Raw genomic sequence first — 27,024 nt, forward strand, 5'->3', positions numbered from 1 at the left:
ATTAACTGCATGAAATTTTCACATGACTTTATCGCCGGCTTTGTACTGTGTTTTCGATAACATTTGCCGTTAGTTTAGTTATCGAACAAAAGTGTGTGTAAAATGAAGTCTACCTTAGGGCTGAAAATAAAATAGATTGTATTTTTGAAATATATAACATATGCGAAGGATGTTTATTTAAACAGCTTAAAAGTATGCTACAATTTAAATTACATTTTAACAGCAATACGGAAATTCTTACCTCTGAGAGTATTCAAAGAGAAACTTCCTCAAAGAGTTTGTTTTCAATGAATTAAAACACAGTGAATTTGCGATTTGATCATTGGATGTGGCAAAAAACAACAACAAAGATTTATTTCATAATACTTAATGTTAGTTAGTTAGTATTACTATATAGTAAGTAGTACGTACATATCAGCAAAAATGATATGATAAATAATTTATGGCCTCCAAAATGTAACATGGATGGACATAACTTGATGATTTAGTTTTATGTTTGTGTAAAAGCTAATCTATGGTTCAAATATAAAGCTGTTGACAAAAAACACACTGGTTAAATAATTTACTAAACTAAAGAAGAAGGAACTGGCTGCACACCATTCATGGTTTGGCAATTTGGGCCAGTTTTTTCTCTTTGGAACGTTGCAATAAATAATAGGAAACATTTTCATAAACCACAAAGGTAATCATTGTGGCCGGTACAACTCTGTATAGGCTCGCCTGCAAACCTTTGTAAAAACCACGCGCACCTTCAAAACTGTAATGAAACAATAAAAAGTGAAATTTGTACATTAGCAAAATTTTGGAACCAAAGGCTTACCTCTTCTTACTACTTGGTTTTTTTATGATTTTTTGTTTGTTTGGCTTACTTTATTTTTGGGGACAACAACAAGTGATAACTTTATTTTTTCTCGTTTTGTTATAAAAATTAATTAAAAACAACAGTTAGCAAAAAGAGAGCGAAAAGAATAAAGAGGATAACAACTTGAGCTAAAAAAAATGGGAAGAGCTGATATGGAAAAGATTAATGTTCCAATAAAAAAGAAAACTAAAAAATTAATTCAAAAGTAAAGAACAAATTTCCCCACCTTGGCAGAAGAAACACTTACTTTTCAAGGCCCTTGATTAAGCCATGACAACGACAAAAGAAAAACAAGGTAACCCCAACTTACAGAAGTTGTTTTCTTTTATACATACATACATTGTATATATACATATATCATATATATAGAAGGTATAATTCATTTACACATGATAAATAGGCTCTTTTGCTAATAAGAATGTTCGTTTGATTCTATATAAATAAACAACGATGTTGATTGGATGATATTGTGTTATAAATACTATAATAGTTTCATTCTTACATTGCCATTAGAGTTGTATTTTCTTTTTTAATTTGTTTTGTTTTCTTCTTTTACATTATCTTTTTGCCAAAAGAGTTTTAATTAATTTTTTTGTTTGTCTGTTCTTAGCCTATTAAAGAATGATATTGAAAATTGGCTTATGTGAGAGAAAAAAAGCCATACAAATGCTTAAGAATTAAGAATAGTAAAATTTTACTTTTGTTTTTCTGTTGTGCTTATAGTCTATAGGTTGTATAGAATTTTGCGTATTTGTAGATTTATTTTTTTTTTTTTTTGTTTTTTTTTTTTCTTCTTTTAGATGATGTTTTTAAAATAAATTAATCAAGAGTTTCCTTTTGAACTAAACTATAAACTAAAGCTTAACGACTAGTAGTAGTATTAGAAGTAGTAGAAAAATAAGAAATAATATCTTCAATTTTATTTGAAATTTTACAAAAATCAAATATACAGGCATGTCACAGAAACGAATTCCGATCGAAAGTGGAATTGATTCCGTATTTAGCTTCTTCAGAAAACGAAAAACGAAGAATTTTTCGGAATGAAACCACTTTTGATTTTGCAAACGGAATTGTATTTTTATTTTGTTTAAATCTGCCACTTTAAAACACTCTAAAAACACTTAGAAATAATTAAAATGTTGTTTCGTTAACAAATTTACATTTAATTTCACATTCAAAATAAATAATTAAGTTTTTTGACTTCACAAAATCGATCGGAATCTAAAGAAGCTAAGACAAAAACGATCGAAATGAAATTTCGGAATTGCACCCATTCCGATCGGATTCTGTGACATGCCTGATAAAACTCTATTATTGAAACATGTTTAAGTAGTACAGATTTCGTTTCGTAATGCTTAAAGGGAGTAATTAAAAAAATATTGCCTGCATGGATACATAACAAAGAGCAACACGTTGTCGTTTTGAAATACTAAAAGTGAAGTTTAGCAACAATAAAAGTGTTCTTGTCTCACATTACAATTGACCAAGACTTCAACATTTATTTATTGCATCTAACAACACAATCTATGTCTTTTTCCCCTTTTCTTTTCGTTTCTAAAAACATTTCGTTATGAATTCTTCTTACAGCACTCCACATTTTGTCAAATCTAATCTACTAAGTCATCCATACACACATTCTAACATTTCAATAAAGAATAAATTCAAGGCGGTCATTACCGACAATTTTGTGACCTACAACACTTAATTGGGGGGAGAGGGTTTCAAATGTAATGGCAAATGATATTCTCTTTCAAAAATTACAGCAAATGAGTAAACAAAGAACAAGTACAAATAATTTATCGGCTATGTCGACAGCTATGACTGTATGAACAAAAAAGTAACAGAGGTGGAGAACCTGAATGTACATTAAACAGGTTTCAACTGACGAAAAGGTTGACCCATTATAGTCTCCATTGCATGGTGAAGGTTATAAACTAATATATTACTGCAATTTTTTCAATGCTTCTAAACATGATTCCCACACAATGAAGTCTAACCCAAATTTTTAATACTATAAACTTTAATAATTATGGACGAGGAATCAGTCACTCTTCCACAAAGCAGAGAATAAACCTCACAGAAAGTAGTGTAATGACATCCCTTGACCTTTTAGAACAAAGGTGATTTGTTGGCAACGGACAGACGCATTGAAGGGACAGTTTCAAAATGTAACATTTAAGTGTTGTAGGTTTAAATTAAAAGAAAAATATCTATCACATATATTCAAGGTGAATCATTTGTAAATTGTTCACACATAAATTCAAATGAATGAAAAAAAAAAAAAAAACTAAATCCAATTTCCTTCATTTCCTCAAAAAAACCAAAATTCTCCACACTATTCACTTACAAACTAGAACAATCTGCGGGGGAAAATTAAGTATTTCATTTTTTTTATAGAGTGAAGAAATTCAGACGCTTAGCATCCATTTTCTTCGTGGAATATTAAAATAGAAAAATTATTAAACTAATTAATTAACTACTTAAATTAAACATACAAAAAGTAAATCTTAAATATTAAAAAATGGGAGAGATTTAAAACAGAAATTAAATAAAATAGAAAAAATACGTTTTTTGTAACATAAAAAAAAATAAAACTATTTTGTAATACATAACGAATTGTTGAATTTCAATTCTGAATTTGTGGTTAGGTTACATTTTTAAATGAATAAAAAATGAAACAAAAACTGAGAGAGATTTAAAAAAAAAATATGAGCATTTTTTGTCATTCCTTGTGCTGTTTCTTTTTTTGCTTTGCTTTACGCTTTGTTTTACTCGCTAAGCACACAAACTGATTTTCTTTTGTTTTTCTTTGAATATTTATAGCAAGAAAAAGTTTATATTTTGTTTTTGTTTTATAGATTCATGATGATTTTTAATGGGGGATGTTGGTCTTTTGTGGGGGCGGTACTCTAGGTTTTTTATTTTCTAATATTGGAAATTGCCATGGTTTTTTGTGTTTAATTGGTCAATTTCTCCCATATTAGCATAACCATACATATATTTGGTGTAACATGCACTAAATATGGCACTAGACCTTTATAAAAACCACGCATACGTTCGTACCTCCATGTTTGTTTTATACAATCCCATGTTCCCTGATAACTGTGATGATGATCCTGAAGACGGGCACGCACAACTTGATAGGGATATGTGGCGGCAGCTGCAATTAATTTCGATATAGCTGCAAATGCTAAATATTCCGATGTTGCCTGCAAAAAATTGAAAAAAAAGAAAGACAATTTAGAAATGCATTCATTTAAGGCAGGGGAGAGAAGTCTCCCCTGTCCCGTCTGGGATGTTTCTGGAACAATTATTATTATATATTATTCATTTAAGGCAAATAAAAAATTAAAAAGAAATTTGGCGAGTAAAAATGAACCTAAATTCTTTAAGACCCAAATGTCAATATAACTAACCTAACAAAGGAGCTGTGCCATTGCATGGAGAGCTTAAAAAAATGTCATTCTACTTTCATTATTTTTTATATGCTATTTGTTAATGCTCTTTAAAGAACGCTATACTACGTAAATGCCTACATAAATATTAACCAGTAAGGAAAGGATCAAAGTCGGGCGGGGCCGACTATATGATACCCTACAACACTGTGAATATGTAAAATATAAATCGGAGTTATATCCAGATCTGAACCGATTTCGATATAATATGGCACATTTATTTCTAGACTGAATTCAGTCACACATTCCAAATTTCATCAAAATCGGAAATATATAGCGTGTTTGGTACAGAAAATACGTGAAATCGGCCGAAAATATATATGGGAGCTATATCCAAATCTGAACCGATTTCTATATAAGTTGGCACACTTATTTCTAGACCAAGTTCAGTCACACATTCCAAATTTCATTGAAATCGGACATATATAGCGTGTGTGGTACAGAAAATACGTGAAATCGACCGAAAATATATATGGGAGCTATATCCAAATCCGAACCGATTTTGATATAATTTGGCACACTTATTTGTAGACCGAATTCAGTCACACTTTCAAAATTTCATCAAAATTGGACGTATGTATATAGCGTGTTTGGTGCAGCAAATACGTGAAATCGGGCGAAAATATATATGGGAGCTATATCCAAATCTGAAGCGATTTTCACCAAAAGCAATAGCGTTCTTGCTATGGCTAAAAAAAATGTAGTCCCCAATTTTCAGCTGAATCGAACAAAAAATGCGACCTGTACGTTGCGAACAAAAATACATGGACAGAAGGACAGACGGACGGACATGCATAAATCGACTCAGAAAGTTATTATATATATCCCCAAAAGGAACTATGTGTCTATTTCGTTTCCTTTTGTATGTTAGGTAGGGTATAAAAACCTCTACCTCAATTCGGGCAGTACCATTACATGAGTTATATTCAAAAATATGGACCCATATTTCAAGCAAAAAGTATTAGTATTAATTGGACTTTAACAGAAATAATAAAACGTCATTTCCCCGAGACGTTAACAAGTAAACTTAAATATTATCTAAAACAATTTGTCATCACTTCCCATATTATCACATACTAATAATAAAAAACATTTGATAATCGCGTGTAACAGCACTACTAAAAAAACAAAAAATATTGAATTCAATTGTAGACAACACACCACTGGCCGGTCATATTTGTTACCTCACAGTTAGGGTGAGGCGACACAACAATTGTAAATTTCCACTTACAAACAACAAATCAACGACAATAAAAAGGTTTACTGTACTTGTACTATAACAGGAGATGTAAGCTGTGAAGTAAAACTGATACACGTGCCCCATGTGTGACACAACAACTAGAAAATTGAATGTAAAAAGATAATTAGTAATATCAGTTGTGATCACTAAAGGTGGTGGTTGTCGGTACATAAGTATTGAGTTGACAACTAAACGGAAAATGTCAATTTTTGTTCGGAACTGCAAACAAATATTTGCATGCCTATATTGTTGGCTAAGTGCCAGCGGTTTATTAACCGTGGGAAAATATATACATATGTTTAAGAAACACAATCGCCAGAGATAAAAAAATAAGATATACAATTTATTATTCCATTTCGTTATTTAAAAAAATCACGAGTGTATAGAAGAATCATATGATGATGAAATCAAAAAGAGGCATTGCGTCGCAAAAAAAGAACATTTTTGGCACAAAGACAAAGGTTTGAACGATTTATTTAAAATGAAAATGTTAATATTAATGGAGGCCAAACTAATGTAGATGGGTCCAAAGATTTAGAAATTCATTAAATAGGAATAAAATATGTGACACAAAATTTGGATAGAGCATAGTTACAGAAGTACAAAGTACTTATAGATTGATTACCTGTAGGTCTTCCTATAGAAGACACGAGAGTCTTCTTAGAGAATACCAAAAGATCGTCTTATATAATACCAAAAGGTATTCATATTGAAGACCTGAAGGTTTGTAGATGAGCAGAAAGTCTATATATAAAAGATCAATAGGTTTTCATGCAGAAGACCAGAAGGTTGTGATGTAAACAGGGCCATAAGGGGCACTTTCACTTATAAATTACAAACGATAAACTATACTTAAAAGGACAATTTTGAAGTTTCGTGAGGAAGGCATCAGAATGCATTGTCCGATATAGACCTGCCTGTTTCAAACTCAAATCGGACATTTAATTCGTAAGGCAGGGATTTTAAAGCCTTTGGGACATAATCTTAGGAAGTGTGGACTTGCCCGCTAAAAAAAGGATTCCACCGTTAAAGGAAAATCACATTCATACGGGCAAAATGTGCCTCATCGAAATAATGGTTTTAGACCCCAAGTATGTTTGGACGAAATGTGTTTCAGACAATTTGGAGTCGATTTAGCAATGTCCGTCCGTCTGTCTGTCTGGCTGGTGGGCACGATATCTCTCGAACGGATGAGCCGGTTGGGTCCAAAACTTGGCTTTCGTAATATATTGTCCAAACTTAGCTTAAGTTCGAAGATGGGTTATATCGGTCCATTCCTTCCGGTAACTCCCCCACAAAAGTTCGAAAATGTTCGGAAAATTTGTGCACACGATAACTCTTGAAGCGAGTAACCGATGTGGTCCATACTTTGCACATCGTGAAATTTCTACCAGACTTATGGGCCGATTCCGTACAGCGAGGCGAGTCATGTCGCGTCGTCTATCGTCTCTGCGACAAAATTTAAAAAATGCACTACGTACAGCGATAGAAAATAATCGTCGATAACAAGTTATTTTTATTTTTTTTTTATTTTATTTTATTTTTATTCGTTAGTAAAAATGAACGGCGACAGCTAATTTGTTGTCGCCGGAAAATGAACATTACGGCGACAAAATTTGACGTCGTCGTGCGACTTTTGCCATACGTAATGGAAAAATTGCAACTGGCAACGCGACCCGACTCGCCTCGCTGTACGGAATCGGCTCATTAGATGAGGTTCTAATCAGGACTCAATCGGTCCACTCCTTCGGGTAAGTTTCGGAAAAGTTCAGTTTAGGACCAGCTCTCGAATCGCTTCGGTTTTTATTGTATCATCTTGTATTCACCGCCCCCATACGACGGTACAAGTTTTATCTGGGGCAAGTTCATACTTCCTGAGAAAATGGCCTGAAAGATGCAAAAAACCCCTATAACACCGGGTGTAGTGGTTGGAGCTCGAGATAACTCTCGAAAACATTTGCCGATACGGTCCAATGTTTGGCCTTCGTAATATTTTGTCCGAACATAGTTTAAATTCGAAGATAAGCCATATCGGTCCACTCCTTCCGGTACCTCCCCCACAAAACTTCAAAAATGTTCGGAAAATTTGTACCCACGATAACTCTTGAAGGGAGTGACCGATGTAGTCCATACTTTGCACATCCTAATATATCTACTAGATATAGATCAGGTTCGAATATGGACTATGTGTGTCCACTCCTTCGGTTACGTATCATACAAAATTTCGGATAAGTTCACTTTAAGACCTGCTCTCGAATCACTTTGATTTTTGTTGAAACGATTTGCATTCGCTACCTTCATTACGACGGTAAAAGTTTTTCAGGGGCAAGTCCATATTTCTTGGGAAAACAGCCCGAAAGGCGTAAAAAACCCCTATGTCACCGTATGTGGCGGTCGGAGAGCACGATAACTCTTGAACTGTTCAACCGATTTGGTCCAACATTTGGTCTTCGTCATATTATATCCAAACTTAGTTACATGGGCATTACCGGTCGGTCCACAACTTCCGATACTTCTCCCCAATATTTAAAAATGTCACTAAAATGCTAGGACGATATCACCTGAATGGGGCAACCAATTTGGTCCAAACTTTGGATCTCCTAATATTTTGTCAAAATTTAGTTTAACTTCTAAAATGGCCCACATCCGTCCTCCCTAAGGGTACCTCCCACACAAAAGTTCAACATTAGTGCAGTTAATTCCTAATACACATTTTTGTCGGCAAGTTCAATTGTCCAAAATGGTCCACAAAATTCTGAAGAGACCTTAAATACATTCGATCTGTCCGTAGGTGAAACTATCACTTCACATTGGCTGAGGGTATATATCTGTCGGCAAAGCCGACTGACACTTTTTTACTTGTTCGCTATATTTCTAATTAGCTGCGAGTCTGTAAACAAGAAGGAGCGCCGTCGCTGATTGGCTGACATATACCTGAGCGAGCGAGCCGAAAAAATCGGTCGGCTTTGTTGTCTGCCGCCGTGCACCGCAAATGACTGGCAAGACCCGAAACCATAGTACTTCGGGCAGCGACTCCAACCTAGTACGAAAACTGCGCTTCTACAGCATGAATTCTACGCTGCTACAACAACAACAAAACCACCACATTACATATTCAAAGATGGTGTAATTCCTCTCCCCAATGTTGGCTTTCATTCGTGAGTATGACTTCTTGTACTTCTGATCGGTACTTGTTACTATAAAAAAGCATCCCCTTGATCTTTAGAAAGTTTTTTTTTTGCACTCACCAGTTTCGTATCGATTGGTAATTTTCGATATTCATTGTAGCAATTTTTCATTTCTTCATATGTCATAAATTGAATGGCACCATGAGAAACGCCCAGCATGCCAGGAACAAAACCCTAATTGGAAGAGAAAATAATACAATCATTCAAAAAATGTTCCATATTATACCTAGTTCCGGTTGTTTTTCTTACCTTATATAAGCCTCTAATGCCCTCTTCTTTGTATATTTGCGCCAGCGCATGTACCATACCACGATATTCTAATGATTTGGCATCACCTCCATATTGTAAGCATAAACGTGTCTTGACCACCCAAATCGGATTCGTCAGGACTAAGGTTAATGCACCCGATTGGGCAGCAGCCAACATATGCATAGATGGACCCAATGGTAGGGTGGCATTACCGCCTTGGATAAAAGTCTTAATTGTATTGTAACTGAAAAAAAACAAAAACGCACACAATATTTGAATTTATTTGTTTAAAAAGTTATAAATCATTTATCTTTTACTTACAACATAAAGTAAAGACCCCATGATGAACCGGAACCCCAAACATTGGGTGTTACACCCTTGTATAGACCACGAAAACCTTCTTGACGGAAAATGGTAGCAAACGCACTACCCAAACCACGATATTGTGGTACGGCTGCAGTGCGTCCATCATTAACTGCAAAAACAAAGAAAGAAAAGGGGAGGTAAATTAATATTTTGCAGATAAATAACGGTATGGTGACAATTGATAATAATAACAAGGTGACGTCAATCTGTTTGTTGTCATGCGACTGCAAGTGATAAATTGTTGAATGTGAAATGAATGTTAAGGCAAAGTTAGTCATGATACAGCAAAAAAAAAAAAAAAAACGAACGGAATGTATGGGTATATAAATTTAAAAAGATGTTAGAAGGTATCAAGTGAAATTGGATAAAAATCTGTTCTTTGTCTGGCAAGAAAATTTCCAGATTTTACGAGAAAAACATTTTTAAGAGGGTTTATAAACAAAGTTATCTATAAATTCTTATTTGCCATATTAAAAAGCTAATTATGATGATACAAATCTCCAGACGCATGATACAACAAGTTTGCATATATCAACAAAATATTTCTTGAGAAAAATACAACAATTTGCAAAGAGGGCGTGCCTGTGGTTATCCAAATTTAAGTTTTGCGTAAATTAACATTTTTAGTGGGATCGATATGGTGCTGGCGGTTGCCAACACAAATGTCATCATGTTTGCAAAGTTTCTTGATAAACAAACAACAAGAAACGTGAAATAAAGTGTGTTGGTCGATAATGAACACACGCGCCTCCTTTACCCTCTCCGCCTCCTCACTTGCAGACACCAAGAGAAAAATACCAGTTTATTTTTCGCAAAAAATACACACTTGCAAAAGAAACGACAACAACACCAACATCTTTTTTGGGGGCTCGTCTTACGGCGACGATGTTGTTCACAAAATCATGTGATGTTTTGGACATTGATCTACTAGCTAGTCAGCTAACTTTAGCGGGGGACGAATTTTTAATGTCGTCGCCAAACGACGATGAAGATTATCTTCTTCATGATGATGTTGTTCTAAAATAAAATAACCTTAACACAAAAAATATCTAATACACAGCATATTGTGATTTTTAACACAAAATTCTTGATACTGTGAGAATTTTGAAAGGTCGTATGGCATGAACATTTGAAAATTATGCTAAAAATATAAAGTACGGGACTGAAATGGGACTTGTATTGGTATTTCATGTTTCATATTCCCCCACATGAAAAAATCATGATGCACCTTGAACCTGAAGCACATTTTTGATGGGAAATCCGTTTTTGTTAATACTGGGACTATCTATTTAGACCCGGGATGCACAAAGAGAATCGAACACATTTCCTCTTAAATATTTCACACTGCATTACTGTTGGCTTTTCTTAACTTTTTTATGTTTTAAAACTTTAATTGTATTCTAAAAAAGTAAAAGTTGCTTATTGTTTAAAAATATTTATAAAACAATGTGTATATTTTTGATTGTACTTGTGTCAATTATGGCTGACATTAAGAGTAATCGACGCTAGAGTACTGTTTTGTTCCCCATTAATTTAGACTTGTCCGTCCGTCTGACTGACTGTCTGCCTGGCCGATTTGATCCAAACCTTGAAAATCATTATATTCTGTCCAAACTTTGAAAATCATAATATTCGAGAACGTCCCTCACAAAAGTTGCTTTTTCCGCTAATATCGTTCGCATTGTTTTGCAAAAGTACAGTTTAGTGACAAGTCTCAGATCATTTCGAATTATTTTTTATTAGCGGTACAATTGTACAACGGTAAAATGTTTGCATGGTTGCAAGTCCATACTTTCTGAGATAATTGTCCAAAATCTATAGAAATATAGTAAGGAAATATCAGTCAGCTGTGCCGACAGAGATTTACCCTCAGTCTCGGACCTGGAGGTATGGAATTGCCTTCCGAGAAAATTATAGCGTCGTAAAAACGATCCCAGATGAGGGGACTGCACTCTTACCAAACTTTGTGTGAAAGAAAGAGTGGTTCGATGTAGTCAATATTCGGACATAATTTGATTCTTTAAGGAATAATACGATGTACAACGTCTTGATCAAATCGGTTCCTCCCCAGTTTAGACCATTATCTTAGGAAGTATGGACTTATCCCCGAAAACAAATTACGCCGTCGTAAAAGTGCCCAAAACAAGAATATGTAAAAAAATTCAAAACGATCCGGGATGAGCTATTAAACTGTACCTTTTCGATATTTAGAGTAGGAGGACAAGGGAGACTTATCTCATATCAATGAGTGCACCCCGATTCATATTAGCTTAATTATATGTTGTTGTTGTAACAGTGTTTGTTATTATGTTTGTATGTTCGTTCTTCTGTTCAATCTGGCTCTGGGTCTATCTACAGTTCCAGGAAAGTGGCTGCTTCGATGGGATGTAACCACAGATCCACTGGAGTTAGATGAGTAGGTTTGGCTGGGCAGTTGAAAATGTGTTTTGTGTCGTGCGGGCCCATGCCACATACTGGGCAGATGTCTTGCACGGCGCGGTCGATTTCCGACCAATAAGAATTTAGGCGACGGCAATATCCCGAGCGTAGTTGAGCCAAAACTACTCTAGTTTGTCGTGACAGCTGACGCTCCTCAGCTGCAATATATGGAGGATGTATTTCGAGGACTTTATTCACACTATAATTGCTTAAGACCTTGGCAACTGCATCCGTGTGAATACTATTTAAACCTGCTTGATACGCTTGTTAATCTAGGGGTTCTCTCCTGTATCGTAGGACCTCTCCCTCTAGAGCATGGATATCCTTCCTGATCTGCCTGTATGTGTCGGGCCTACCTACAAGATGGTGATTAGGATGGCTTAATTATATGGGACCTACTGTTTATTGCCGAGTCCGAACGGCGTGTCTTAAGATACCACTTGTAGAGAAGTTTTACATGGCTGAAATACTCAGAAAATGTACTACGTTACATTCCACATCTCACACCAAAGTTCACAATTTTCGTTGAAGTGCAGTTCATGGGCTGTTCGAGGATTGTTTTGAAATTTTCACCGAAGGTATTCTTTGTGGTCCCGTTTTCAGCGAAACAATGTGTTTCGTGGGCAAGTCAATGATTCCTGCCAATGACATAAAAGCTCTAAAAAAATCATACGGTGACCAACTGAAATGACTGGTGGGCACTATAACTATTAAAAGGAGTGACCCCCCACTATAAGATCAAGTTCCAAGGTGTCTCTCTCCAAAGGGGAAGACTCATATTGAGACCGTATTGAAATTTTAATAGCAGGTAGATATTGTGGTCATGACTACGACATTATAATTTTATTTTTTCCAAGGGAAAGTCAATTTACACTATGCAACACGAAAATTATAAACCACATTCTGACACCGCAGCTTTATAGAAGAACAAAAAAGAGAAGAGACGGGCTTAAATGTCGTTTAGGGGCACCTCTCGAATTTTTTACAGCAGATAGCCCTTGGCATCCTGAATATAACGATAAATATCCGGGGGGAAGTCCATACTTCCCGAGATATGGGTCTTGACATTTTACAATTGTAACGCGGGCAATATGGGCATCGTTTTAAAGCATATGAAGAGTACTTTTATGCACGCGACCTATTTTTACATCTGTTTATATTAGAATGTATTAAATTCCTGGCCAAAGCCGGCTACTTAGGAAACTTTAAATTTAAAAGAAAAATTTGTCCCTGTCCATAGGAGAAAGTCTTCAATCCCCTGCCAAACGCCGGCTACATAATAACACTTTCAATTTAAAAGAAAGTTTTGATCGCGTAGCCCATTTTTCTCCCTGTCCATAGGAGAAAGTATTAATTCCCCGGCCTAAGGTCGGCTACTTAAGAACACTTTCAATTTAAAAGAAAGTTTTGATCGCGTTGCCCGTTTTTGTCCCTGTCCATAGGAGAAAGTATTAAATCCCCGGCCTAAGGCCGGCTACTTAAGAACACTTTCAATTTAAAAGAAAGTTTTGATCGCGTAGCCCACTTTTGTCCCTGTCCATAGGATAAAGTCTAGGGCTATCTACTGTAAAAATTTCAGCCCAATCCCAGAGGTGCCCATAAACAACAAGTACGAAATTTCAGAAATGTCAAGATCCATATCTCAGGAATTATGGACTTCCCCCCGGAAAATTATATATCATTGTGTTCCGCACCCCAAGGACTACCTATGCTAAAAATTTCAACCCGATCCGAGAGGTGCCCATAAACAACCTAAAGGTGTTGCAAGTACAAATTTCCGAAATGTTAAGACCCATATCCCGGGAAGTATGGACTTCCCCCCGGAAAATTATATATCGTTGTGTTCAGGGTCCCAAGGGCTACCTATGGTAAAAATTTCAGCCCGATCCGAGAGGTGCCCATAAACAACCTAAAGGTGTTACAAGTGCGAAATTTCCGAAGTGTCAAGACCCATATCTCGGGAACTTCCCCCTGGAAAGTTATATATCGTTGGAATCAGGGTCCCAAGGGCTACCTATGGTAAAAATTTAAGCCCGATCCGAGAGGTGCCCATAAACAACCTAAAGGTGTTACAAGTGCGAAATTTCCGAAATGTCAAGACTCATATCTCGGGAAGTATGGACTTCCCCCCAGAAAATTATATATCGTAGTGTCCGGGGTCCCAAGGACTACCTATGGTAGAAATTTCAGCCCGATCCGAGAGGTGCCCATAAACAACATAAAGATGTTACAAGTACGAAATTTCCGAAGTGTCAAGACCCATATCTCGGGAACTTCCCCCTGGAAAGTTATATATCGTTGGAATCAGGGTCCCAAGGGCTACGTATGGTAAAAATTTCGGACCGATCCGAGAGGTGCCCCTAAACGACACTTGTTCCAAGACGCGTGTCTCGCTGTTTTGGTTTGAGGCTTTGGTGTTAAAAGAGGTCATTTTATTCAGGGCTATATCTTTCTAACAGTAAAGAAATTTGGTTTACTCTCAGAGGCAAAGTTGTAGCGCTTGTCTTAAAGAACAAAAATTGTAAACACATAAAATCCATAAAACTATCTGCAAGGTCATAATCGCCAAGGTCAAATTTCTTTTAATTTTTTTTCTCAGATTGTTGTCTACAGATATCAAACCGATCGCACAAAAGTTTTTTGTAGTTTTTGTGGTCTTTGTAACAACGCTGAAATTTTTTCTCTCTCCATAATAGTGTGTTGATTGGGACTGTCTGAAAAATTAGGCCCGAACGGCTACAAATTTAAGTTTGAAACTTTCAAAACTTATTTTGCCAAGTACGCGAAATTGCTATTTATTTTTTAAATTATGGATATATTTATAGTACATTTAGGTCCACTTCTCCTGTTATTGTTTCTTGTTTCGCTGAGAATTAAACTGTGGGCAAAACAGACTGATTCTTTTTTAATTCGGTTTTGTTTTTAATATCCTACTCCTCGTACATAGATGAGGCCAAAATAATTCGATTAAATTTTGCGTGACGAAAGAATTGCAAACAAAAAGAAAACGTTGAAATCATTCTATGATTGATAAGAAAAACAAAATAATACAATTTCATTTTAGCTCTCTAAAAGCAAATGTACGATAATGGCATGATAAGAAAGAAATTTTGACGTGCCCCTTGCAAAAAAGCCAACATTAATAATTATATAGCCAAAATTTAAATTATTTTAGGCATCTCTCGTGTGCCTTTCATTTTGGCAATATTCTAGAATATTTTCTTGGAAGTGTATATAAATTGTGATAAGGTTTCCTACTATATGTTAGAAATCAACGATAACGTATTTAAACTTTAAGGAGATTGTAAGAAATTTAAGCAAATTGTCAAAACTGAATAGATTTGCTTATTTATTGTCAAAAATTGCCGACAAACAGTCCTGATAATCTTTACATGGATAACATTAGTCCCAATTTACATTGGGCGAGTTTACTTGCGGCAATTGTCATTTTGTAGGAGAGAGGGGTGAGGCATATGGTAACCCTTTGCCTCTCAGCACCCTCTCTCACCTACAAACTGACAATTGCCGCAAGTAAAAAAACAACGTGTAATAATTTCTCTTTAACTGGAGTGCACTGTAATTGGCAGAATACTTTCAATATTAAGTATTTCTTTGGTTACCTTAAACATCCGTTAACAATACAAAAAAACAACCTTGATAAATAATTGAATTGAACACGTTGGAACCCAAGATCAGGTTTATGGTATTTAAGAGTTTGGGGGTAGGGGGAAAGAAAAAGTTCAAGTAACTGGTATGCCAAAGAAATAAACAAAAAAACAAAGAGCTTTAAACTTTAAGAATGATTCATGAACAGAAAGTTAAATATTCATTTGTATTGAACACAAAAACATAAACGAAAAAACATCATATCACGCTTGTAGTACAGTCTAGTCACGTGAAATTTGAACAACATATGTAGCTATCAGAGAAACGTTTTGTATGTTCATAAGAATATGCTTTGTATGCTGTTTTTATATTGAGCTTTAAGTTTAAAGACATTGTCAAAGGTTCCATCATTTTGCTGAAACCGCAAAAACAAAATTTTTGTTAAATGGACATTGTTTGTTGTTTTGGTTTTAACAAAAAATGGCATAAACAAATATGGGTTTTTAACAAATATGTATGTTTTCAAAACATTTGTTTTGTTTTCAATTATTCACCCACCTTACAGTTTGTGCGTAATCACAACAAATACAGTTTTTTTTTTTTGCAAAAACAAAGTTATTATTTCCGTATGGCAGAATTCAAAACATCATGGCCATTCGTATAGGAAACAAACAACTTTTAATGAATTCAATCGTAATAAGTACTTCCAGAACAGAACATTTTACAGGTTTTTTAAAGTAAATTGAACTCATCAGCGAGCAATTGTCTCAATACAAGAAAAATGAGGTTGATGAAAATATTTTCCATCTTTCGATAACAACGTTTTAAATAAAATGCCTGTTCCAGAGCCTGCAAAAATCTGGAATTTTTTACTACGATAACAATTTTTCCGTTATGATATCGAAAAAAAAATAGTACAAATTAGTAAATTCTTGCAGTTTTGGAACAGACCGTTTCTATAGAAAATCTTGTCGATAACAATATTTTCTATAGAAAATTTTGTCCATGGCAATATTTTCGTTAGAAATCCCTGTCGATAACCTTATTTTCTATAAAAAATCTTGTCTGTTTTAATATTTTCTATAGATAACATTTCATTTAGAAAATATTGTCGATAACAATACTTGATACAGAAAACCTTTACAATCTGCAGACAATCTTATCGATAGCAATATTTTCTTTAGAAAACCCTGCCGATAACAACATTTTCTATTGAAAACCAAGTCGATAAGAATATTTTCTATAGAAAACAATATTTTCTATAAAAATCTAGCTTCTATACAAAATCTTTACGCTAATTTCTATAGAAAACCCTATCGATAACAATAATTTCTATAGAAAGCCCTATCGAGAACAATATTTTCTATAAAAATTTACAATATTTCAATATTTTCTTTTCGATAACAATATTTGATACAGAAAATCTTTACGATAACAATATTTTCTATAGAAAGTCAAGTCGGTAACAATAATTTATATAGAAAACCTTGTCGATAACAATTTTTCTATAGAAAATCTTGTCGATAACAATATCTATCTGTAAAAAATTTTATCGATAACAACATTTTCTATTGAAAACAAAGTCGATAACAATATTTTCTATAGAAAACCTGTAGCAAGAAATCCAAGCCCCGTGGAGTGAAACAGGGAGATCCCCAAGGAGGGGTGATATATCCGGAACTGTTTAACCTCTACCTTTCCTGTATTCCGCCCCTCCAGACGGCATTGTGCGAACCTGGCGTCAGGTACCTACCCTGATGACATCTGTGAGAGACTGAACTCCTATTTAACCGATCTTACCAACTTTTTTCCACGCGAGGAATATGCAGATATCCGCCACTAAATCGACGGACACTCTGTTCACCACATGGACGGCGCAAAATTCTAGGGGTCACATTCGACACCACTTTCACGTCGACCGCGCATGCCACAGCTATCTGCGATAAACGGAAATGTAGGAACAAGGTCCTCAAGACCCTAGCCGGCAGCACTTGGGGTGCAGATAAAGATACCTTGTTGACCACGTTTAAAGCGATAGGTCGGTAGGTGGTAAGCTATGCGGCGCCAGTTTGGTCCCCGAATTTATGTGATACGCAGTGGGATAAGATTCAAATTTGTCAGAATGCCGCTCTGAGAACAGCAACAGGGTGCCTCCTCAAATCTACAGTGGACCATCTACATGAGGAGGCAAAGATTCTTCCAGTACGACAACATAATGAGATGCTATCGTTGCAATACTTGCTCGGGTGTTACCGTGAGACCCATCCCAATCACCATCTGCTGGCCACCGATACACCCAGGCATATCAAGAAGGATATTCATGCTCTAGAAACGACGGTCCAACAATATAGGAGAGAACCTCGAGAACAACAGGCGGACACATTTGCTAAGACCATAAGCAATTATTGTGTGAATGCAGTCAACGGAGCACATTCCCCATCTATCGCAGCTGAAGAGCGTCAGCTGCCACGACAAACCAGAGTAGTTTTGGCTCAATTACGCTCAGGATATTGCAGTCGCCTAAATTCCTATTGGGCGGGAATCAATCGCACCGTGCAAGACATCTGCCCAGTATGCGGCACGATACTAAGCACCTATTCAACTGCATCGCCAAGCCTACTCATCTGACTCCAGTGGATCTGTGGTTACATCCCATCGAAGTGGCCAACTTCCTGGAACTGGAGATAGACCCAGAGCCACATTGAACAGGAGAACGAACATACAAACATAATAATAAAACACTGTCACAACAACAACAATGTTTTATATAGATAATCTTGTCGATACCAACATTTTCTATAGTAAATAGGGTTTATAAGAAAATTTTCTGTGCAAAAATTTCTATCTAAAATTTTGTAGATTAAAAATATTTCCTTTATTCAAATGAAAATGTTTCTATAGAAAATATTGATTACAACAATATGGAATATTTTCTGAATAACAAAATTGTCTCATCTTGATCTATTTTTATATCGACACAAGTTAATATAATGCATTCAAATACCAGAAATTTCTTTCAGTCCGAAATAGAGCCACCCATCTATTAAAAATGCAGATTCAACAATAATAAAAATAAGCTTTTGCTTTTTTAAAGGCAGATTTGTTGCTAGGATGGTAATAAAGTCAACAAAATTCACCATATTCAGCGTAAACAAGTTAATAAAAATAGCAAATAGAGCAACAAAAACAATTGGAGACAAAACAAATATATTCCAAAAACACGTCACACGTGGTGTTTACAAAAAACAACATGACGACAATAATAAGAAAAACAGGTAAACGGTAGATGTTGTTTTGAGATTGTTGTAATCAGTTGCTGCAGAAAGAATTTTTGCAAAATTAAACTGTTAATTGTTGTTATAAATAAGTAAATATTATTGTTTTTGGTGCTACCAAGCTTAACAATAATAATTAGAAAGGAAAACAAATGGAGTGTCAAAGCAGATTATGGCGTTAATTGTTTTCATGGACGGACGTTATAACAAAAATAGCCTATGCATCTTCTTGAAGAAGATGGAACTTTACATTAAAAAAAAAAACATTCACATTGAGTACATATAATATCGCAAAGAGACCTTGTAATAATTCATGATCCGGCTACATTTCAAACATCATGTCAACTGTAATGGCATTACAATGAACAAGTTACGTTTTTACGTCTTTATAATAGTGAAATTGAAATTGAAAAAACACACAAATCTAGGCAACTAAAACCAGTTGAATTATTGAAAACAGACCAGTCGATTGTTAACTGCTGTTACACGTGATGGAAGCGTGTTATTCTATATGTATTGTCTACATTGCCGCTTTCATTTCCAGGCCATTATAAAAAAGGAAGTTAACCAACACAGTATCTTATGATGGAGTGAACACACAAGTGTTTTTTCATGACACTAAAAGCTGTGATATCAATATTGAAATTTATATATGATATCATTTGTTGATAAAATATGTCAACAAATAAATTAATATAGTTTTTATATGAACTGTTATTGTTTTTGGGCCATTAACGAGTGTGATATGAAATCTTCATCGATAACACTGTTGTAAAACAACAACATTTTCAAAGCCATCAACACACTATTATGTCATCTGAAATCCACGACGACATTGACTATATTGATTAGTATAAGATTTCATTAAGTAAATATTTTTATTAGTATTTGATTAGTTATAATGAAGGGCTAAAAAATGATTATCATTTTCAAAAACTTCCATTCACTGTTTACTTCGGGAAGTTACAAGCGGTTGGGAAATATTAGCGGTATTCACTCATTGTGGTTACCAGGGTTTTTTACAACGAAGTGTGAATGTCTTTTTTGTGAATATCGTGAACAAATCAAAGCATCTTAACGTCTTCGTAAGTCTATCTTTTAGTTTCAGTTTTATTACACTTTTTTCATAAAAAATTGTTTTTTTCTTGACTCCATTCTTTTATTCTTTTTATTTTTCCCATTTTTCTACCAAAAAACAAAACTATAAATAAAATAAAACTCACAACAATCAGCTGTTCTAACCCTTGTAAAAGTACAATGGAATGTTTACAATACTTTTAGGTCGAGTAAATTAACAACCCTGTGGTAAATTAAACTTTCATGTATTTTGTTGTTGTGGTATTGTAAACACTTGTAGATCTACAATATTAATAAGATGTACAAGATCTACAATGCCACATTACCAACAAGAGTGAACCTTTCAAAAATGGATTAAAAAGGAATGGGAAAAAGATCACCTAAGCAACAGCAATAGCCTCCATTAAATGTTTTCTTAATTTTTTTTATCGATAACAACATTTGCCATTAACAATTTTGTCGATAAAAATATTTTGTATAAAAAATTTTGCCGATAACAATATTTCCTAAGGAAAATTGTCGTCGATAACAATATTTCTTAAAGAATATGTTGTCGATAACAAAATTTTCTTCACAAAACATTTTCCATAACAATATTTTCTATGGAAAATGTGGTCGATAACAATATTTTCTATAGAAAATGTCGTTCGATAACAATATATTCTATAGAAAATGTTGTCGATAACAATATTTCCTAAAGAAAATTGTTGTCGATAACAATATTTTCTATAGAAAAAGTTGTTCGATAACAATATATTCTGTAGAAAATGTTGTCGATAACAATATTTTCTATAGAAAATGTTGTCGATAACATTATTTTCTAGAGAATATGTTGTTTTCTTCAGAAAATGTTTTCGATAGCAATATTTTCTATATAAAATGTGGTCGATAATAACATTTTTTTTCAGAAAATGTTTTAGATAACAATATTTTCTATAGAAAATTTTGTTCGATAAAAATATTTTTTATAAAAAATGTTGCGAATAACAATATTTCCTAAGGAAAATTGTCGTCGATAACAATATTTCTTAAAGAATATGTTGTCGATAACAAAATTTTCTTCACAAAATATTTTCCATAACAATATTTTCTATGGAAAATGTGGTCGATAACAATATTTTCTATAGAAAATGTCGTTCGATAACAATATATTCTATAGAAAATGTTGTCGATAACAATATTTCCTAAAGAAAATTGTTGTCGATAACAATATTTTCTATAGAAAATGTTGTTCGATAACAATATATTCTGTAGAAAATGTTGTCGATAACAATATTTTCTATAGAAAATGTTGTCGATAACTTTATTTTCTAGAGAATATGTTGTTTTCTTCAGAAAATGTTGTCGATAACAATATTTTCTATAGAAAATAGAATATAGAAAATATATTCTATAGAAAATGTTGTCGATAACAATAATTCCTAAAGAATATGCCGTCGATAACAAAATTTTGTTCAGAAATTTGTTTCGATAATAATATTTTCTATAGAGAATGTTGTCGATAACAAAGTTTTATAGAAAATATTCTCGATAACAAAATTTTCTTCCCAAATGTTTTTGATAACAATATTTTCTATAGAAAATGTGTTCGATAAAAAAATTTTCTTCAGAAAATGTCTTCGATAACAATATTTTCTATAGAAAATTTTGTTCGATAAAAATATTTTTTATAACAAATTTTGCCGATAAAAATATTTTTATAACAAATTTTGCCGATAACAATATTTCCTAAGGAAAATTGTCGTCGATAACAATATTTCCTAAAGAATGCGTTGTCGATAACAAAATTTTCGTCAGAAAAGGTTTTCGATAACAATATTTTCTATAGAAAACTTTGTCGATAACAATATTTTTATAGAAAATATTGCCGATAACAAAATTTTCTTCAGAAAATGTTTTCGATAACAGTATTTTCTATAGAAAATGTTGTCGATAACAAAATTTTCTTCAGAAAATGTTTTCGATAACAATATTTTTTATAGAAAAAGTTGTCGATAACAATCTTATTTATAGAAAATATTGTCGAGAACATTTCCATAGAAAATGTTGTATTTTCTTTAAAAAATGTTGCCGATAACAATATTTTTCTATAGAAAATGTTGTCGAAAGCAATATTTTTTATAGAAAATCCCGTCGATATTAGTAATTTCTTCTATAGAAAACTTTGTCCATAACTATATATTTCCATATCCCTTACCCGGCCGGCTCTCCTTCAAACCGTTAATTCAAATCCAAATGATTTTTCTAAATGCCTTTCACCCCTTTACGTAAACAGAAAATATAATTAAGCGTTATTTTTTAGTTTTCTATAAATGGTCTATTGGACCCCAAGCATGTTATCAATTTAAAAAAATAAATAAAAATCTCTAATCAGTGCTAAGCGTCATAATTTTTACCCCCCAAGGGATTTTATAATACAACTTACGGATAGAATGCAATTTGCCACTCTATAATATAATAACAATAATATTTGTATTTTTAATAAGAAATGGAAACAGAAATTGAAGGTTATCTCCATTCGGATTGACAAGTTAGGTGGCAACAAATATTGAAATAATCTTCTTCTTATGTTCATTATATAAAAAAAATATTGAAATAATTTTCTGTTAGATTATTCTCACACCATCATTGTGGACAGCATCCCGTGAATTTAAATCACTTCACACTAAGTCAACATTCGAATTCTTATCACATGCAGACGCCTCTTCGAAATTCAGCAACCCAATTCGAAACCCGATCTTATTATTTTATTATAATAATAACAAAAGAAAAATACCAATTCAACGATACAATTACTCGTTGTGAGCGCGGAAGAAATAAACAATTCTGTTGTAAAGAAAAGGAAAAAACCAAAACCTCTACAATGGAAAATACCCATGGCTTGACTAATCTGCAGATGTTTGTATGCTGCCGCTGATGTATGGCTGACACAAGCAACGGATAATCTGTTATTCATGTACATGTTATACACGAAAGCATGACGATACGACGATACTGTCTTAGTTTAATAATGTGTCTTGTAGTGACAGTTGTAGGTAGGTAACGTCCTTGTTTTCTTACATTGACATATGTTGATTTGAGTTAGAGAAAGAAAAACTGTATTGACTATGGTTATAAATGTCATCCTCGGAATACATGATCTACCTATTGCAACAAAGGAACATGAGATTGTTTAGACATCTTTTGGCTAAACACGTTCTGGATGTGCAGACAATTCAGTTTCTAAGGATGCCGCTATGAGAACTAAGCATTATTAAAGGCAAAATGAAATCTCGATTATATAATATACTACAACAACAATAATGAGGAAACCCCTCTTATTGAAGAGAGAGAGGGGGTAAGAACCCCCTTCATAAAAATAAATTGAATTGAAAGATTGTGTTACGATATAAAAAGTTTTTGAAATTTTGGAAATTCTTGTCCTTAACATGGAAATTTCAGCTGTACCATACTGAAATGTAGGAGGAATGGCACCTCCGAGATATGGATTCTAAAAGGTACCCGGTATCCACAGTTAAAATTTTGAAGCTTCAATTAGGATTGAATCTAAAGGGAAAGTGTCCCAATGTTCGGCAACCTCAGCAATGCACCTGTCATAAAGAGAATGTTTAAATGTCGAATTAGCAATTTACAATGTTTGAGTTTGTTACCTGTACTATCTGCCCCTAGGATATTGTGTTGAAACTCTGGTCGATGGCCAGCTACTTTGACTACTTGACATTCGGCTATTACAAAACATAAATCTCGTTTTGGGGCCTTAAAGGAATCTATATTTAATTTCCACTGTATGTAGTAATTGCTTCACTGCTCATACACTTGCGGTTGGAGTATTATACCCTAGACAGACGGCAGCGTTAATTTGCATTAACTGCCTTAATTCAAATTAATTCGTGCATTATCCACATTCTTAATGCACAAAATCGAAGGAAATTTAAACTGAATTTAGCAATTTTAATATGGCAATGCTGTTGAAAATCAATTGTCTTTTGTCAAATTTCCATGTTTAAGAAAATAAAAAAGGAAAGCAAATCAGCAATTTTCGCGTTTCTTCAAAATAAGTAGTGGTCTTTCGCGAGTAGAATAGCAGCTAATCGTTTTTCACGCCTTCTAACAAATCTCTTTTAAAAATTTGTATTTTCCCAAAAAATGTCATTACCCACCATACCAATTCTATCGAAAATTATATCTTCTTCAAATGTTTTTTAAAGTTTTGCAATATTTTTATAATATTAAAAAGACTCAAAAATATCGCGAATAAATTAAGTTTATTTTTGCTTCATCATGGTGAAAAGGTCAATGGTAGAAAGTGTATTTGTTTCGCATATTTTGGCGAACTTTTGTAAAGCTTTATGAAATGGTCTGCTGGGTACAAACAAACAACACAAACAGCTGTTTCATAAATGCAGAAACTATCGTCTGTCAGGGTGAAAAATTAATTCAAATTATGAAATTTTTAATGCAAATTAACTCTGCCGTCTGTCTAGGGTATTAGAATCTGCCTTTTGAATAAACTAGAACATCTATATATTCAGAAACAACATAGTTTTCGTTCAAATTCTCAATTTTTACTTAACAAGGGCTGACAATTGGGAATATTTCTGTACAGTCCGAGTGGAGCATTGAAATCACAAATTCCTTTTCTTTTGAAACCCTACCCTATATTACTTTACAACATATAAAAAGCCTTTGTTATCGACATTTGAGTTTGTGTTTATATGAAAATTCTATAGTAAACTCACCTGCAAAACGAATTTTGATCAAATCCAAGGGATGTAATATTAATGTTGAGGTAACGCCACCCGATATACCAGCTACTAAATGCTCATATTTAACATGGTTTGACAGTTTAAATTTGCCATTCGTTGTTGAGGCAGCCGCGGCAGCGATTGCTCCATTTGAAGGCTTTGCAGGACTCATGGCGGACATTATAGATTGTACTACTACTTTGTTGTTCGTTGCCGTTGTTGAAGTTAAAAATAGGAACTTTCAATGAATAAATAAAATTATGAAATTTTCCAAAAAGAAGAATTCAAGCAAAAATTCTGTTAGCAACACTGCTTATAAACTTTTTATTGATGGCTGTTGTTATATTTTATGATGCTTCTCCTCTTCCTTCTTCCTTCCTTGCTACGTCTTGTTGCAGTCTCTTTAATTTTCTAGATTTTAGATACGTATGTTTCTTCTCTCTTTTTCCTCCTTCTGCCTCTTTGTACTGTGTTAAATGGTGTGCTGGCTGTTTTGTGGATGTTTTTTTTTGTTGTTCTTTCTGGGGATTTTGCAAGTTGTTGCTATATGTGGTGTGGTATTTATTTTTGCTTCTCTTCGTATATTCTTCTGTTACTATGCCCACTTTGTCTGCTGCGCCTTTGTTGTATACTCGTTTTCGTTTGTTTGCAAATGAAAAACTGTATCACGTTTTTTTTTTGTTGAATTTGCTTAGAAATCAATTGTGCTAAATTTTGTTTTCGACTTTTTTAAATCACTCACTTTGCTGCTTCGTATTTTGTTCTAGTAGTAGTAGTGTGTGGAGATATAATATTGTTGATAATTTAGGATGGGGTCATTGGATTTATTTGTTCTAAGATGTTGTTGTTGCTAAATTATATATAAATCTTTGGTATTTGATTTTTTACTTTTGTCTGTGTACAAATCAAAGATTGTCTCTTTTTGTTGATGTATTTAGTAGACTCAACTGGGCGAGTAGAGTGCGACTGAATTTGTTAGATTCAATAGTCCTATTGTTTCTAACTAAATCTATATTTGCTTGGAAGCTATTGAAGCACATCTTCTTGTGGGAATTTGATTAGTCACTGTTTTTCTTTCGTAAACTACAGCTGTTTTCTCTATACTCAAACACAAATCTGTAAAATGTGTCTGTCGTTAGTTTTTTATGCTGGCTTGGGTCTCGAAATAACAAGATGATGAAATTTTTTTCCACTGACAAAATGTATCACGTTTTTGCTCCAAATTATAGTTTTTGGTTTTGATATACTTTTAAAAGACACTTCTCTTTGTTACGCTCCAACCAATTGTAATTGTGTAACTATTTACTCTGTTACAGCATATTTAATCGTGCTATTCCTTATATAATTTATTCGTTTTTGTATCGACGATGTTTAGCATTTATTTCTTTATATAAAAATCACTTTTGTTTAGACTTTGTAACAATTTAAATATGTTTCTTTTTTTATTTCATTGGAGTGGGACTGTGAAAAAAATCAGAGTATCGTCGCGAAAAAACTGCGTCAATGCACGTTGTTGAGAGTTTCAGAGTTTCAAAGAGAATGAACAATCAGGAGAACCGAGCTGCCGACTTAAATTAACGGCAAATGAGTACCGAATACATGATTACTGACATGTGTTATCAATCATTTGAGAATGAATTGTTACTTCAGGCCAAAACCTAAAACTTTGCGTAAAAAAACAATGGATTAATTTCATGAAATTTTGCTCTCTTATACCCCGTTTATATATAACCGGATTTAACTAACCGACTGGGTTTTAAATGTCAATTCCATTGCTTATATATCAAACAAATCCTCATAAAGAAGGTTAACCCTGCACAAAGATCTAATATAAACAGCATATTATGGGTACTTTACACGATATGTTTTTTACATATGAGTTATCACTTCTCCCATACAAAATGTACATATATGCAAAGTGACAACTCATATGTAAAAAACATATGGTGTAAAGAAGCCATTAGTCACGGTCCACAATAGAGCTATTTTATCGGGGCTTAGATCGATTTCTCCATAATTAATTTCATAAAATTATTTTAGTATGGAACTTGATCTTAGAACGCATAATATCATGGATTTTTTTTCAATGAAATCACTCTGGTGTGGATCGGTGCTAAAGAAGGTTAACCCGGCAAAAAGCTCAAATGCAAACGCCATTTGAGTCCCGGACCACACTAGAGTAATTTGAATGAAATTTTGACATGAAATTTTTATTTTTTGCAAAAAACACATAAGCTTCGTTCCAGGACTAAAAAGTTTTTACACATTTAACACATTTTGCACATTTTTGCCCATAATGCGTTCCCGTACACCAAAAAATGCAAAATGTTCACTTCTCTTTCAACGAAAATGGCGCTGAATAGCTTTCTCTTTAGAAACTTTTTACACGACAAATTTGAGCGAGCAAAAATGTGCCACATGTTTGCCGGCTTCTGATTGGCTGACATGCCGACTTTGACATTTGTTCCAGTTTTTTTGTCGTTTCTGCCATTTTTCCGTTCCCGCACATTTTGGAAAAATGT

General features: G+C 33.8%; 1 protein-coding gene across 1 annotated transcript; it reads right to left on the reverse strand.

The window, feature by feature from the left end:
• Nucleotides 1-307: 307 nt before the first annotated feature.
• Nucleotides 308-26,103, reverse strand: LOC141386502 (solute carrier family 25 member 32). Its single transcript, XM_073955080.1, has 6 exons — nucleotides 24,497-26,103; nucleotides 9,316-9,469; nucleotides 8,995-9,238; nucleotides 8,806-8,919; nucleotides 3,926-4,071; nucleotides 308-757 (listed from the first exon to the last, which is right to left on the reverse strand). The coding sequence occupies exons 1-6, from the start codon at nucleotides 24,681-24,683 to the stop codon at nucleotides 601-603; spliced, it is 1,002 nt and encodes a 333-aa protein (XP_073811181.1). The 5' UTR covers nucleotides 24,684-26,103; the 3' UTR covers nucleotides 308-600.
• Between the last annotated feature and the right edge of the window lie 921 nt (nucleotides 26,104-27,024).

Source organism: Musca autumnalis, unplaced genomic scaffold (assembly GCF_047663935.1).
Source record: "Musca autumnalis isolate F117 unplaced genomic scaffold, ASM4766393v1 scaffold_5, whole genome shotgun sequence".
NCBI classification, from domain to species: domain Eukaryota; kingdom Metazoa; phylum Arthropoda; class Insecta; order Diptera; family Muscidae; genus Musca; species Musca autumnalis.